Source organism: Macrobrachium nipponense, chromosome 11 (genome assembly GCF_015104395.2).
Source record: "Macrobrachium nipponense isolate FS-2020 chromosome 11, ASM1510439v2, whole genome shotgun sequence".
NCBI lineage: Eukaryota > Metazoa > Arthropoda > Malacostraca > Decapoda > Palaemonidae > Macrobrachium > Macrobrachium nipponense.
In genome coordinates, this window is record NC_061087.1 from 92,204,860 (window position 1) to 92,221,736 (window position 16,877).

At 47.3% G+C, this 16,877-nt stretch overlaps 1 protein-coding gene across 1 annotated transcript in view; it reads right to left on the bottom strand.

Moving 5' to 3' along the window:
* LOC135207273 (SET and MYND domain-containing protein 4-like) overlaps window positions 1-16,877 on the bottom strand; it is a 79,628-nt gene that overhangs the window by 54,465 nt on the left and 8,286 nt on the right. Inside the window, exon 2 of the mRNA XM_064238936.1 lies at window positions 5,765-6,701. Coding sequence (XP_064095006.1) covers window positions 5,765-6,665 — 901 coding nt within the window. The 5' untranslated portion in view covers window positions 6,666-6,701. The remainder of the gene's footprint in view (window positions 1-5,764; window positions 6,702-16,877) is intronic.

Here is a 16,877-nt window from a genome sequence, read left to right on the forward strand (position 1 = left end):
TGTCCGGGGGGGGAGTGCGCAGAGGCACTCCTCTTAAGAGGTTCCTGTCGTCCAGCCACCAGGCTAGGTCCTACCTCACCTCCGGTGTCAGTGACACCTGGAAAGCTTGGGGGATCCGTCGCCTGTGACCAACTCTCCTTTAGTCTCCACTGAAGAGACCGCAGGTGAAGACGCCCGTGAGGGACTAACTTCTCGAGTGACGACAGGTGTCCAATCACGACTTGCCATCGCTGAGCTACCTGTTCCTGCCGAGACAGGAACTGGTTGGCTGCCTCCCTGAATCTGCTGATCCGCGAGTCTGCGGGGAAGACTCGCCCTGCTACCGTGTCGATCAGCATACCCAGGTACTTCATCTCTGCTTGGGCTCGAGATCGGACTTTTCGAAGTTCACAACGATCCCCAGATCGCGACAGAACTCGAGCAGTCGATCCCTGTCCTGTAGCAACTGCGAGCGGGAGCTCGCTAGGACTAACCAATCGTTGAGATACCTCATCAGACGTATCCCGTGCGAATGGGCCCAAGCAGACACCAGAGTGAACACTCGCGTGAACACCTGTGGGGCGGTTGAGAGACCGAAGCAAAGTGCCCTGAACTGGTACACCGTCCCGTCGAGGATGAAGCGGAGGTACTTTCTGGAGGACTGATGAATGAGTATTTGGAAATACGCATCCTTCAAGTCCACTGAAAGCATGAAATCGTTCTCCCTGATGGAGTCGAGCACGGAACGTGCCGTCTCCATCGTGAACCGGGTCTGGCGAACAAACCGGTTCAGAGGAGAGAGATCTATCACCGGGCGCCAGCCTCCGTAGACTTTTCACCAGGAAGAGTCGACTGTAAAAGCCCGGTGACTGATCCGTGACGATTTCTACAGCTCTCTTGCTCAGCATGGTCTTGATCTCCTGTCTCAATGCTACGTCCTTCGATGACCCTGGAACGTACGACTGCTGTTGGACCGGGTTGGAGGTGAGGGGTGGCCGAGATTCGAAGGTAATAGATATCCCTCCCGAAGGACATCTACAATCCAGGTCTCGGCGCGTAGCGCCGCCAAGTTGCCCAATGGCTGGCCAGGCACCCCCCCACTTCCGGCAGCAGGTGAGGGGGAACGCCGTCCCTAGCGTTTCCCCCCTTTCTTCGACTTCTTCCCAGAGCCTCCCCGGGAGGAGGAGGGCTGGGAGGAGGGCTGGTTACGGCTCCCCTTTGTAGAAGTCGAAGAAGACAGAGCTCTTTCCCCGGGGCTTCGACGCAGCTACCGTCTTAGCCACCGAGGGAAGCGCTAGCCGAGCTCTTTGACTTGGCCGCAGTCCGAGGCTGCCCAGAAGCCTTCGAGACTGCCTGGTGAACCAGAACGGTCACTGTCGTCAGTGCGCCGTCTGTCCACCGCAGCGTCCACCATCTCTCCTGGGAAGAGAGACGTGGAACTCCGTAAAGGTCCGTTGCGTAGTCCCAATGCCGCTTCACGCCCAGCCGCCCTGGAAACCCGAGTAAGGACAGCGTCCCTACGTCGGAGAACCAGGTTGGCCCACAGGTTCACCGTCTGGTGGGCAAGGAAGGAGATGGCTCTTCCCCCAGACTGGCAAAGTCTCCTAAAGGCCGAGTCATCTTCGGGAGAAATTCCCCCGGAGTTGGCTGCGACCTTAGATACTGTGAGGGACCACAGATCTAACCAGGAGACGCCTGGAAAGCTGCCATGGCAGTAGATTCCAGGCCGAGTGCCTCTTGCTGCGAGAACCATAGGTTCTCGGACAGGAGCTGCTGCAGAGACACACCTGGAGTCAGCCTGGCTAACTCCGGGTTCACCTGTTTGGGCGGCATCGGGTCCTCAGATGGCACGTAAAAACGCCGCTGTCGCAGCAGAGGCGGTGGAAGCAGCTTGCTCGACCTGCCAGACTTGAGAGAACCGTCTTGCCCGGAGACAAGAGATTCTACCTGGTCCAGCACTGAGTCGGCAAGCTGGAACGCGGCAAACCCACCGTCGGTCTGGGTTCCCTCTTCGGGCCCCAGAACGACTCGAGCCGGGACGTGGGCTCGGATGGTGGGAGCGGCGATCCTTCCGCGAGGTCGTTGTGCTGACGAATCAGCGCAATAACCTCGGCAAAGTTCCTCTGGATCTCAGGAGTGACTGCGTCCTGCGGGATCGGACCATCCAGTCCCTCAAACAGGAGCATCTCCCGAGACCCTCCTCCCTCGAGGGGAGGAACAGCGACAGACCCCTCTCGGTCTCCTCCAGCCACTTGTGCATACGACCTGGACGGTCCGAGAACCGTGCCTGGTACGTAGGACGACGTGGTGGGATCCTGAGGGGCGCACCCCTCACGATCACTCCTCAATACCTCGCCCCTCCCGGTGTAACCGAGGAGGTTGAAGGTAATGGGAGAGGCAGACCTGACGCTCCCTCTCGCTCGCTGGCAGAACCAGTTGAGGCTTGGAAGTACTGGCAGGCGATCGTCAACCCGCGGTGGCGATCGAGCTGCAGGCCTAGTCGAGCCGTCTCGCTGTGGAGAACGGCTGGACCGAGAACAGCGGCCCGGTCTCGTGTGTCAGAGGAGCTGGTGCTGGTCGCCGTACCCGATCGCTCTCTGTGAGAGTGACGGTCAGGCGACCGGCGAGCTCCACTGTCACGGTGAGACCGGTGCGTATCCTCACGGCGCGTCACGTCGCTGGTACCAGCCGTGGCTGGTGCCGGCGAACGGGGGGACCTCTTCCCAGCCTCAGCCCGTGGCCGGTCGTGGACCGTCACGTCCGCCCGGGTAGCCAGCTGCTCGCCGCAGCTGCGAGAGCGAGAGCTGGTCTGGTGAGAGTCGCGTGAGCGGCTGTCACCAGTCTTCCGCTCCGTGCCGTGAACCTGACGCTGAGCTGGCTCAGAGGTCTGGTTCCTAGCTGCACGGTCGCTGGTAGGCGACCGTACACTCGGTACCGTCTCGCGAACGAGAGGCCGAGACGGACCCTGCTGCCGTGGTCGAACCACTAACAGCAGGTGAGGAAGTGCCGGTGTTAGCCTGGCACTCCTCTGGTCCCCGTAGTCTTCTTCCTTGCGGAAGAAGAGACGGGTCCTGCCCCCGAAGGAGCAGGGTGACCAGCGGAAGAACCCCCCGTCTCAGCGGAGCGAGACGGGCCCTTAGAAGCTCCCGAAGGGGACTTCTTAGGGGGGGGGTATGGCGACCTTCTTCTTCTTAGGCGGGGGAGCCTTAGAAGAAGAAGGGGAAAGGCGGCAGACGACGACGACGGGACGAAGAAGACGATGAAGACGACGACGACACTTCCTCCTCTTCTTCTTCTTCTTCGTCAACCTCCTCAGGACCGATGTCAGATCTGTCATCCAGGGCGGAGCCGGGGCTGCTGTTGCCGAAGCAACAGGGCCCGGACGCACCTGTCCGAACAGATCGGCATCGGGAGCAGCGGCGCCAGGAACAGGAACAACGTCAGCAGGTGCAGGCATCACAGGGACAGCAGTGGAGACGGCAGGAGCAGGTACAGGAACGGCAGCAGTGGTCGGCAACGTCACGTCCGTGAACAGCGGCTGGGCAGGTACGGCAGGTACGGCAGGCTGTACAGGCGGCCCAGGTGGACGGACCAGCGGCACAGACATCCTAGGTACTGGTGGGAGGTCCAGGGGCGAGCTCTTCGGGCACACGAAGTCCGGTCGCGGCAGCACGGCAAACCCAGGCGGCGGCATCACACTCCCCCGTGGTACGGCGACTGGCCCCTGCACCGATGTAGTTGGTGTGACAGAGACCGCGTGCGGGGTGTACACCAGGTGAGGAGGTGAAGCATAGCCAGGCGTTGAAAGGGTCGTGGTGGTGGTCGTTACCGTAGCATGCGTGACCGCCACAGAGCCAGCGAGATGGTAGAGCAGCCCCTGGACACTCGGCACGCCCTGCAGACCCAACGATGCCCACACCTGTCCGAGGTCGTCCTTCGCGGCAACCGCACCTGAGGAAGCAAAGGTCGGGTGATTAGCAGGATCCTCTACCCGCTCGCGCGAAGACGAACGGATAGAGGACCCAGAGTACAACTCGACATCGGGGTATCTAGCGCCCTCCTCCACACTCGACAGGTCGGGTGAGGAGAAGGACCTAGAAACCCCCCCCGAAGGGGAAGGCGCCAAACATGGGAGCTGAGCGGGCGGCAGGAAAGAAGACGAAGTGTCCGTAACCAAAGGAGTCGCGGGAGAGCTTTCCGACGACTCCTTTGCAGGCCTTCGCTTCTTCCTGCCTTCGTACAAGCCCCACTGCGCCTCCGACCAATTACAACATACTTCACAGGGCTCGGCTCGGGTGCATTCGCGCCCCCGACACCGAGCGCACAAAATATGTGGATCAATTTCCGGGAACGAGCGGAACTTTCCGCATTTACGCCCTTCGGTACCCGGGCATAATCTCTGGGGGGTAGCGAGGCGTGGAGATTCCATGATTGATCAATTCACAAATGATGAAAACAGAGAGGAAATGATTGTACTTACAATATGATTCACACACAAACACAACCAAATACTCATGAAAGCAAACGACGAGAAGCGGGCAGAGAGCGTCGAACACACACGTCCACTCGCTGTGAGGCCGAAAGCAAAAGTGGTTTGTTTACCTCCCAGTCGCGCGCGCGCGCCTGTCGGACAAGCAGTTAACTACCGAACCCCTTGTTCGAAAGCTTACGACCTATCCAGCTGCCGCTAGTACCTTCCTATTGTAAAAGGACCGAAGGTTTGTATGCCGTGTCGGAACAATTTGTGTTTTCTGTAGTCTGTAATTAATCAACTGAACAGAAATAAAGTTTACCATAGGACTATTTATGTCAGGCACAAAGCAAAAACTAACTGATAACACTGAATAATTCATGTTCATCAACAACAATACAAAGTAGTTCTAGCCTTGAGGAAGAATACTGGTGGTAAACATTCACTTCTTTCAAAAAATACACCTAATATAGTCTATATATAATTTTCTTGTTTTCCTGCCACATCTATTATGTGATCATTTCCTAGGAATTACAAAAAGGTTACCTATAAAAAAAACTGGACTATTCTACCCCTTTACCGAATAAAAGCAAACAAGATACAGTAGTTTCTTAAGACAACATGAAAAAGTCACGTAAAACAAATATGACATTTTTTCCTTCACTCAATAACTGCTTTCTTTGAAAGAGATTTTTCAATACCCATTTAAAAAAGATAAGAGTAAACTTTTATTTTATTAGCTAAAGAAAACTTCCTCTGTTTTAAAATATACAAAAAAGTACCACTGTTCAGTCATGCAGTAGCAAGAGGTTAAAACATAAGGACATACCAAGAAAAGATATGGTTAATAAACTGAAACGTGAAGAAGACTAGGAGGATTAAAACCCCTAGTATTTCAGTATTTCTTACCCTCAGGTAAGAAATACTGAAATAATGGTATAGCTCTCAGATTGTTTATTATATTACAAACTCGGTAATGTTAATTTCTCTTCAAACACTAATCATATGCAAAACATAAGGTGAGGTTATTGCAGTGATCCTATCAGTCCAAAGGCAGTTTATTTAGCTGGAAGTGACTACAAGGTTACAACTACATACTAATACCAACAGGTTAGACAAGTAACCTGATAATTCTATCCAAAGCAGCATAATTCAACCAGTGGTCTGAGGTTGATACAAGTACTAAATTAAATTTATACTTGTACAAAAATAAAGCTTTACCAAGAAGGTAAAAATTCAAAGGAAGGTTAGTGTAGATCACAAATATCACTCTTAGAACTGGGACTGAATCAAAAAGTACTTAAGTAGTCATACCTGGATCTATATCTCTTTCAGCTATAAGGTATCGCCCTTGTGAAGGTGAAAAATCAAGCTTGACAGCATCACTGAGACATGGAATTGCTGGATTACTCTGTGAGAGTGAAGGAACCTCAGGTATTTGATAAGCAAATAACAGTTCTTCTTTTGTAGCTTCTCTCAGCCATGAAGCCAATTTGTTACAGTCTTTCACTGGAAAGCCATTTAGTTCTCCATTTTCCTGGCATGCTTCAAGCAAATTATGTAATGCATTACGTGAAGTCTTGCTCTTTGATTCATCTAGTTTCATGTCATCTAATTCCTTGAGTGCATCAAGGAGTACTTGTTTAGCATTTTCACTTTTGCCAAGAGAAATCAAGCATTTTGACTTTCTTTCAGCAAGTTTGCAATGCAACAACTTTGGATAGCCATGTAAGAATGCTAAATCAATGTCAGCAATACATTTATCATATTGTCCTAACTCAAAGAAAACAGCAGACCTATTTGCATATCCAAGTGCTAATGATCTATACTCTTGCTCTTCATTATGATTCTCTTGACCTTCGTGGGAATTATAATCTTTGGTAGCTCCACATGGCTTGCAAACAGAAAGGCCTGGATGAGGTGCTGACATGATACTTAAGTTATATAGCTTCAGTGCTTTATCTAGTATCTTCTTCTGGTAACATTTGTTGCCTTCATTACGCAGCCGTTCTGCATCTTCTTCAGATTTTTTCTGAACAATGATGGTTGGCAGTAAGCATGACCGAGCTTCATCCAAATTCCAAAGATAACTGAACATGCTCTCTAAGCTATGATTAGGACCAAAATGACTACTGACTTCAATAACTTGATCATTTTCTTTTAGGTTCTTGATTAAGTTTGAAAATAAACTTTCAAAACAAGGAACTGCAGTCATCTTACTAACCTCTTATTAGCAACCCATCAACAAATCCTGAAAAAATAGAGACATTCAAGAAAAAAATTCTCTTTCCTTCCTGACAGGAAAATTTCTTCCTTGGAATATACAAGATTCATACTGAAATGGATGCAAAAATATGAAAAACTGTCCCAAACATATATCAAGATAATATAACCAAAACCATGGAAGGCATGCTTAAACTACTTCAAACATAAAACAAAATTACTTGGGATTGTCAATTAATCCATACCAGGTAAAATGAGAGGTAAGATCATATGACTCAAGGTGTGAGCAGCAGGTAAAGTAATTATAAACTATAATTTATACTTTATCTAAAAATATGCATATTTTTTCTGATTAGTTACCAGTGCTATAGGTTTTACTTTTAAATTGTTTCTTGGAAGCAATTTTTTTTATTTATTTATCAAGGATTCTATAGCAAATGGACATGAACACTTTATGGTTTACCACATAGTGTGAAAAATATGATATTTGAGCTTCTTCATATATACATAGTATATACTCCTTGTTGATTACAGACCATGTGCAATGACCAATGGTTCTAACTCTTCATATATACATAGTACATATATACACCTTGTTGATTACAGACCATGTGCAATGACTAATGGTTCTAACTAAGCCCCTTGTCTTTGAACAATATCTCTGGGGTACACATGATAAAATAGTGTACAGCATACAACATGAACAGAACAAATAGAATCCAACATGAGTTACAGCATTACATCTATAGTGTATGATGACTTCCTCTATCCAGGAACCCTACAAAATTTTGTGGAAAGACAATTCACGAATTCCTCAAGAGAATACAATGTACTTTATATAACAATGACCAAAGTAACACAACCAAAAGGCTATTCTCAGTTATAAAATCACCAAAAAATATTACCATGTGGCAATATTAACCTAAGCAATATATAGATTAACTGAATGAAATCAGTTGTAAATCACTCAATCCTGGTAAACAGAAAATATTATAAAAAACTGAAAATAAAGTTAATCTGGACTTTTTGCTGTTGCCTCTACTTTTGTTGTAAGCTTCTTTTCCCTGGGTTTCAGGCTGAATGGGGCAGTTAATAACATTACATGAACCCTATACCGTAATTCATTAAAGTCCGTGGTTCACCTGTTCTGACCATGTCATAGTAATCCAGAAGATAGGCAAACTTTCCACGTTTTTCCAGTAACCATGCCTCCTATAGTTGTCAGCAAACTTCAAAAGGCTATTTCATACATAGGTAGCTCAGCATTTTCTATTTGCTTGGTTTTCAGTCTTAGCCTACTATGCAAGATTTTATACCATATTGATTGGTAAGCTAATGTCTCGCAGCTGTTGGTAGTTGTCTGTAGTTGCTATTACCTAATTACCTATAGGCTAGTTCTGCTACCTGTTCACACCAACTACCTCAGGTAGTAAAAATGTCAAAAACCTATGTTGTAGGGTAAACAACCGCAGTCGATCCATCATCATCGCATGGCTCGGCCTTATTCACTCGATATTTAATTGGTGAAACAAGAATAGTACAATTACAACTTTAAGCATACCATTCAAAAGATTGAAGTTTTGTCAACATAATGTGATATATGAAAGCCCCATGTGAACTAAAATAAGCATGTGAGCTCTTCGTAAAATATGTTTTCAAGGCAGTTTAGAAATCCAATATGGCAGCAGCCGTGTGACTTGCTGTTTGTAACCATAGACAATCCAAAATCTTTCCCAGCCTTCCCAGCACTCATTTGAACAATGTTAGCGTATATATGTAATGTTTATTGATCTTAATCAAGACTGCAGCTGTAATCAGCACAATAAAACATTTTGTTGCCTATATTAGTGAAAATATGAAACTTTTTATTCCCGGGTTCATGGTTTGAACTGAAATTCATTTTTACCTTGTAATCAGTGGTTTTATCCTCACTGCCATCATAACTGAAAATCCACAGTGCTTATTTGATTGTAATTATACACATTTTGGTCTTAATTCACTCCTAATTGCACTTGAACCACGCTGCATTCCTGGTTCCTAAGCGCTCACTCCACAACACAGTTACAGGCAGCACATGAGTACACGGTTTATGAGGTACAAAGCTTTATTCCCTTAATTGTTTACTTTACTCATTATTTAGTTTCCCTTAATTGTTTACTTTACTCATTATTTAGTTTAACTTTACTTTGTTACTTCAAAATGTTTATTTAATTCATGTCTATTATTCCTTTTTTGCAAGCAAATTAACCCTGAAAAATTACAGATATTTCTGAAGTACTTACGAGCAGACGACGCGACGGCAAAATGACTCATCGTTGACAATCTAGTGGAGCTTCACACATACGCTGATGCATTTACAAACTGTTTCAATGAATTCTAGTTGTCACAGTAATGCAGTAATGATAAAATTGCTGTAATATGCTTATATACTACAAATAAGTACACTAATTTCACTTATTTCCCTGGTTTTGTGTAAGTCTTATAGCCAGTTTGGAGGGTAAACACATACCAACTGGTAATACTGATAAACAATATAAGAGCGCGAAGAACGCCAGAGGTATTGTTCACAAGAAGAACTGTTGATATTTGAGTCAGGAATCTAGTTACTTTTTCAACAACGATATTTTCAAATTAATAATCATGAATATGTAAAAATATTTATGCAATTTATGACCTTATACTGCCGTTTAACTATTTATTTACATAATTATCTAGTGCACACTTCTTCTTCTTCTTCTTTTTCAACTAAAAATCGTAGTTCGCTTGGATACCTAAGTAGTGGTTGGAAGTCAGTGCTTACGATTGTTGTGATGGAAGTGCCCCAGCGTCTATGGGTACAAGTGGTATGCGGATTTAGCACAGGAAATGGGAAGTTTGTTGACACAAGCGACTCCGCAAACATTGAGATGGCGCCAATCTTCTAAACATTTTTAGTGTTAAGTAAAAATTTTGAGAGCGTCATAGGGGTAGTGTGCACTGCGTTTGGTCACACTTTTCATTACCCTCTGTTTAATCTTAAAAATGATATTGTTAGTGTACAATAAAGTTTTGTACATACTTACCCGGCAGATATATACTTAGCTTATGTCTCTGACGTCCCGACAGAATTCAAAACTCGCGGCACACGCTACAGGTAGGTCAGGTGATCACCCTCTCCCGCCGCTGGGTGGCGGGAATAGGAACCAATTCCCGTTTTCAGACCAGATTTTCTCTTACGCCTACTCCTGAGGGGAGGATGGGTGGGCCATTCATCGTATATCTGCCGGGTAAGTATGTACAAAACTTTATTGTATACTAACAATATCATTTTTGTACATGCAACTTCCCCGGCAGATATATACTTAGCTGATTGACACCCTTGGTGGCGGGTAAGAGATAGTTACTCAATATAAATAACAATAAAAAACAGGGAAACAACATCTGTTTGTAGGTCATAAATATAAACTATTAAAACCTTGGTTCCTACCTTATTGGGCAGAAGACTTCATGATTACTGTCTATGAGTCTGCTTGCCTGAAGAGTTTCAGTGGGGATGAGACCTGACACTGATAGCTCTTCTGGGATAGTTGTCAATAATGGGGGCGAGCCCGCTTACTTGACAGAGCCTTGTCTTGGATCATACCAATGGGGGCTAGCCCACTTACATGGTAGAGCCTTCACCTTTGTCGTATCAACGGGGACTAACCCTCTTACATGACAGAGCCTAGGTCCAAATCACTAACAAGGAGCACGAAAAACCAATCCCGACCACCTGACCACACTACATTTGTTAACACTACGATTTGAAAGGAGCATTCCCAAGACTCCTTCCAATCGACCATAAAAACACAACACCAAAAAACGTTTAAAATACAAACTTAACTAACTATCAAGGATTAGGTTCAGCTCCTTGCCCCAGCAACGAATCCGCAGACACGAACGGTCCGAGAGAGAAGCACTTGTCATAAGTGACTCGCACGTCTCTTAAGTAATTTGATGCAAACACCGAATTGCACCTCCAATAGGTGGATTCGACAAGAGTCTGTATCGACATATTCCTATGATACGCTAAAGAGGTAGCTACAGCTCTGACCTCATGTGCTTTGACTCTTAGAAGCCTTAAATGTTTCCTCTTCACAGGAAGCATGCGCTTCTTTGATAACGTCTTTAATAAAATACGCTTGAGCATTCTTAGAAATCATCCTCTTAGGATTTCTTACGGAACACCAAAGGCTATCTACATTTCCACCAAGTAGCTTCTTCCTCTCTAGTAGAACTTGAGGATCCTGACTGGGCACAATGTCCTCTCTAAGTCTCTCCCTACCAAAGAGGACAGTCCCTTAATCTCAAAAGTCCTTGGCCATGGTTTAGAAGGATTTTCGTTCTTTGCTAAAAACAGGGGATTAAAGGAGCATACTGCAGAATCTTCCTTAAAGCCCACAGTTCCTTCTAAAGCCTGAAGTTCACTAACTCTCTTAGCAGAGGCTAGTGCAAAGAGAAAGAGAGACTTTCTAGTCAAGTCTCTGAATGAGGAATTTTGAGGAGGTTCGAATTTCTCGGACATTAAATATCTAAGGACCACATCCAGGTTCCAACTAGGTGGTCTTATAGTCTTGGCCTTCGAGGTTTCAAAGGACCTTAACAAGTCATGCAGATCCTTGTCTTCCGAGATATTAAGGCCTCTATGTCTAAAAACAGATGAGAGCATGCTTTTATATCCCCTTATTGTGGTAACGGCCAGATTGCATTTCTCCCTCAAATAAAGGAGAAAATCCGCTATTTCATTTACAGAGGTACTGGAAGAGGATACTTTCTGGGACTTGGCCCATCTTCGGAACACCTCCCACTTCGACTGGTACACGCGAAGAGTTGAAGGTCTTCTGGCTCTAGCAATTGCCTTTGCAGCCTTGCGTGAAAACCCCCTCGCTCTGACGAGTCCTTCGACAGTCTGAAGGCAGTCAGACTGAGAGCGGGGAGGTTTTTGTGGTATCTGTCGAAGTGGGGCTGTCTGAGAAGATCCTTCCGCAGTGGAAGGGCCCTCGGGAAATCTATCATCCATTCCAGTACCTCTGTGTACCATTCTTGGGCTGGCCAGAATGGGGCGATGAGGGTCAGTTTGGTTCTCTCCGTCGAAACGAACTTCCTTACCACCTCTCCTATTATCTTGAAAGGAGGAAAAGCGTACCCGTCGATCCCCTTCCAATCCAGAAGGAGACCGTCCACTGCAACTGCCTTTGGATCTGAAATCGGAGAGCAGTAGTTCTCCAACCTCCCATTCCAATTCGTTGCGAACAGGTTGATATTGGGTCTCCCCCCCAGAGGTCCCAAATCTCGTCGCACACTTCTGAATGCAGAGTCCATTCCGCGGAAAGGACCTGATCTCTTCTGCTCAGAAGATCTGCTCTCACGTTCTTCTCCCCCTGGATGAACCTGGTTAGAAGAGTTATTCGCCGTTCCTCGGTCCAAAGAAGAAGCTCCTTTGCTTTCTTGAACAGGGAGAAGGAGCGAGTCCCTCCCTGTTTCCTTATATAGGCTAGAGCTGTCGTGCTGTCCGAATTCACTTGCAACACGGAACCCAATACTTGAGGTTCGAAGTGAACGAGAGCTAGATGGACTGCTGCCAGTTCCTTCTTGTTGATATGCCAGGACACCTGTTCCCCATTCCAGGTGCCTGACACTTCTCTCGAGCCTAGAGTCGCTCCCCATCCTTTTTCCGAGGCGTCTGTGAATAACACTAGGCGAGGGCTCGACAACTGAAGGGAGAGCCCTTGATTCAATCTGTTTGGCTCTAACCACCAACTGAGGTCCTTTTTAATGCTCTTCGAGAGCTGAAAGGAGTCCGAAAGCTCTTGGTGCTTCTGATCCCATTTCTCTCTGAGGAAGAATTGTAGGGGTCTTAAGTGTAGCCTCCCTAGAGAAACGAACTGTTCCAACGAGGAAAGGGTCCCCAGAAGACTCATCCATTCCCTCGCGGAACATTGTTCTTTCTCTAGGAAGGTCGTCACTTTCTGTAAACATCTCTCCTGTCGTTCCTTTGATGGATACACACGAAAACCCCGAGAATCCATCAGAATCCCCGATAGACAAAATGCTTTGCTGGGGATTCATCTGGGACTTCCCGAGGTTTAGTAACAGTCCCAAGGACTGAACTAGATCCAGTGTTAATTTCAAGTCCTCCAGACAACGATCTTTTAATTGGGCCCTGATCAGCCAATTGTCGAGATACAACGAGATTCTTACTCCTTCGATATGAAGCCAATGAGCGACATTCCTCATAAGACCCGTGAACACCTGAGGGGCCGTGGCAAGACCGAAGCATAGGGCTCGAAATTGAAAAACTTTGCCCTGTACCATGAATCTTAGGTACCTCCTGGACGAGGGATGGATAGGTACATGAAAATAGGCATCCTGAAGGTCCAGGGACACCATCCAATCCCCTGGACGAAGCGCTGCAAGAACGGAGGAAGTCGTCTCCATCGTGAACTTCGTTTTTACAACGAAGCAATTCAGGCACTTACGTCCAGGACTGGTCTCCACTGTCCTGATGCTTTTGGTACAAGAAAAAGACGGTTGTAGAACCCTGGAGATTGAAGGTCTTGCACCCTTTCTATCGCCTCTTTGTCCATCATTTCTTCTACTAGTTGAAGCAGGGCCTGGTTCTTTAAAGAATCTCGGTATCTTGCTGTTAACTCCCTTGGAGTTGTTGTTAAGGGAGGCTTCTCCCTGAAGGGGATAAGGTATCCTCTCTCGAGGATAGAGAGGGACCAGTTGTCCGCCCCTCTCTGAGCCCAGACTTTCGCAAACTTCAGCAGTCTGGCTCCTACTGTAGTCTGGAGGACTACTTTTTCATTGTGGTTTAGGGAAGGCTTACGTGCTGATCTTCCTCTCTTAACCGGTCTCCTACTCCTAAGAGAGGGTCTAGCCGTCGTTCTCCCTCGAAAGGGTTGCTGAAAAGCAGGCTCTCTCTTTTAAGCCAAAGGTACTGCTGGTTTTAGTCTTTTCGCCGACTGCGCAAGCAGATTCCTGAGTAGCCTTTCCGGATAACGACTTAGATATATCTCTCACTGTCTCTTGTTGGAAACAGGTGACTAGACAGGGGCGAATAAAGCAGAGAGGATCTCTGTAGAGGAGACACCGATTTCGTCAAAAAAGAACTGAAGACAGATCTCTTTTTAAGGACTGCCGATCCAAAGAGAGAAGCCACCTCCGTAGATCCATCCATCAAGGCCTTATCCAGGCAAGAAAGTACACTTGTTAAAACTTCCATCGAAACAAAGTCTGGATCCTGTGCTCTCTTAGCAAGAGCTCCCAAGGCCCAATCCATAAAATTAAAGACCTCAAGTGTGCGAAATAGACCCTTAAGTAAATGGTCCATTTCGCACATTCCCCATGAGGCCTTTGCCGAATGAAGAGCGCGTCTTCTAGACGCATCCACTAACGCTGAAAAATCAGCATCAGCTGAAGAAGGGAGGCCCAATCCCATTGGCTCTTTCGTGTCATACCAGACACCTGGCTTACCTGCCAACTTCGAAGGAGGGCAGGAAAAAAACCGTCTTGCGCCCGCTTCTTTTTTAGAGAGGAGCCAGTTCTCCAAGCTCTTGATGGCTTTCTTCATCGAAAGGGTCGGATTCATTTTCACGAACGAAGAGGACTTGGAAAGCTTAGTGCTTGAAAGCAGTGATCCCGGCAAAGGAGGATCTGCAGGACGAAGAGAGTCACCGAACTCTTGAAGAAGCAGGGCTGCCAGTCTCTTGTAATCGGAGACGACCGCATCTACAGGAAGTTCCTCCTCAGATACCTCTTCAAAGGTAGCATTAGGAGAAGAATGCCTCTTCGGAGAAGGAGTCCTAGAAGGAGAAGCGCTCTTTTCCTTTGAAGGAAGTTTGGTAGAGGCAGGAGGTTCTTGCTGCTTGAGAGGGGAAGAGCTCACATCTTTACAGGTAACTCTATAAGGAGTAGGGCGAGAATCCCGTAACAGGCTCTTTTCAGGCTCTTGGCGCCTGTGAGGAGAGGCGCTAGCGTTCCATCGGTAGCGTCTATCAGGCGCTACACGCTTGGGGTTGGGGTAGAAAAACGTCTGCTCTCATCCTGGCTCCTGCCAGGAGAGGGGTTTACTTCCTTCCGAATGTTCTCGTAAGAAGGCAAACTCGTAACTCCTAAGGAAAGCCTAACAGGAGTAGAGCGTAGAGAAACCCATCCTGCTCTTTTCAGGCTCCTGGCATCTGCGAGGAGAGGCGCTAGCGTCCCGTTCTGGGCGTCTGGAAGGAGTAAAACGCCTGTTTGAAGAATACCTTCTAACATCACGATGGCGCCTGCTAGGAGAGGCGCTAAAATCTCTCCGAGAACGTCTGGGGGGCAAGACTTCTTCTTCTCTCTCTCTGCGTCCCCGTGAATAACGGAGATTATCTTGTTCCTTAAGATAGCAAGGAGGCGCTTGTATCTCTCAGACAACGCCTATAAGGAGAAGAACATTCTTTACTCCTAAGAAAGGATCGACTATCCTTGTCAGGAGAGGGGCTTGCGCCCTTATTCGGGCGTCTAGACGAATGTGGGATCCTACTAGAAGAAGCTCTTCTGGTCGGAGTAGTAGATCGTTCCTGAAAGGGAGAGGCGTATCGTAACGGCCTTGTTGGGAGTAGCGCCTTCCAGGAGAGAGGCGCCTACCAGAGTCCGAACGCCGACTTGACGACCGTCTCTTAAGAGAGCTCTTTACTGGAAGAGAGACGTCCTTCCTGCGAGAAGGCTCCTTAGACAGCGAGCCTACTAACGAGGATAGCTGCTCCTGCAGTCCTACCAAGAACTTCTTTGTAGAAGTACGAATTCCTTCCTGAGAAGAAACAGGAGACTTCATGATCTCTTCTTCTGAGCGGGAGAATACTCCGGAAAAGGCTCTGGACTGGAGTCTAATGCGTCTCCTGCAGGCGCCTTCCAGGCTCTCTTCAGAGGGCGCGACTTAGACGCGGAGCTCCATCCGCGTCTTGGAGAAGTAGAATCCGAGTCGGACAAACACTTCCTAAGGACGCTTTGTCTATAGCTGTCCAAGGCAGCCTGGGACGAGCCTACAGGGTGGGCCTGCCGAAGGGACGCCTGACCGTTGGGAATACTCTACATCCCCCTTGCGGCTTTCGACATTCCTCCTCCCTTGGTCATGGGAGTCTGAAAGAGGTCTAGGCCTAGGAGCAATGCGGAGTCGGTCAGACGCCCCCTCCACTACACTGGGGACACTGTACACTTCACTGCACACTTCACTCTTACCTTCCATTTCTCGTAATTGCCTTTGCAATTTACGGATCGACGCTTCCATTGCAGCTTTCTCCGATCGAGACGAATCTACGATTTCGCTGCGGGGGGAAGGAGCTGAACTTGCGTTAGCAGAAGGAGAAATTACATTAGAAATAGAAAGATTGTCCTGATCCAAAGAGCAGGACCTACTTGAACTTTTAGCAGCTTTCCCCTAATTCTATCTTTCTCCAACTTATTTACATACGCAGTCAAACTCTTCCATTGAACTTCAGTCAAACTCAAACATTCGTCACATGTGTTACTAACTGAGCATTCATTCCCCCTACATTTAACACAAATAGTGTGAGGGTCCACCGCCGCTTTCGGCAGTCTCACCTTACATCCTTCTTTCACACAAACCCTAAAACGAGTTTCAGGCACAACATCAGCCATAATGAAGAATCCTAAGCAAATCCAAATAACGGTCCAAATCAGCGTATCCACCAAAGCCAAAGAAAGAATACTTCACCAAACAATCCTTAGCAAAGCAAGCAGAATTCCGTGCAGGAGGAACTAACAACGATGTTGTCAGCACCGGCGACAGAAAAAATCTGGTCTGAAAACGGGAATTGGTTCCTATTCCCGCCACCCAGCGGCGGGAGAGGGTGATCACCTGACCTACCTGTAGCGTGTGCCGCGAGTTTTGAATTCTGTCGGGACGTCAGAGACATAAGCTAAGTATATATCTGCCGGGGAAGTTGCATGTACAAAATATGGCCTTCACTTCTAACTTTGGAGAAAATACTTACTTCGAAAGGAGAGTAGAGGTCTCGAGCTGTTCCTCTCACCACCACCAACTCATGACTGATGACCATCTCCGGTGTCAGGACGTGTTAAAGTACTTTTTCAGAGGGTGGCCACAAACGAGGTAGTCAGTGGGTTGGCCAGTCCAGTCGGTTGTTTACCCTATAATAAGTAGCTAGGGAATGGATACAGAATAGGG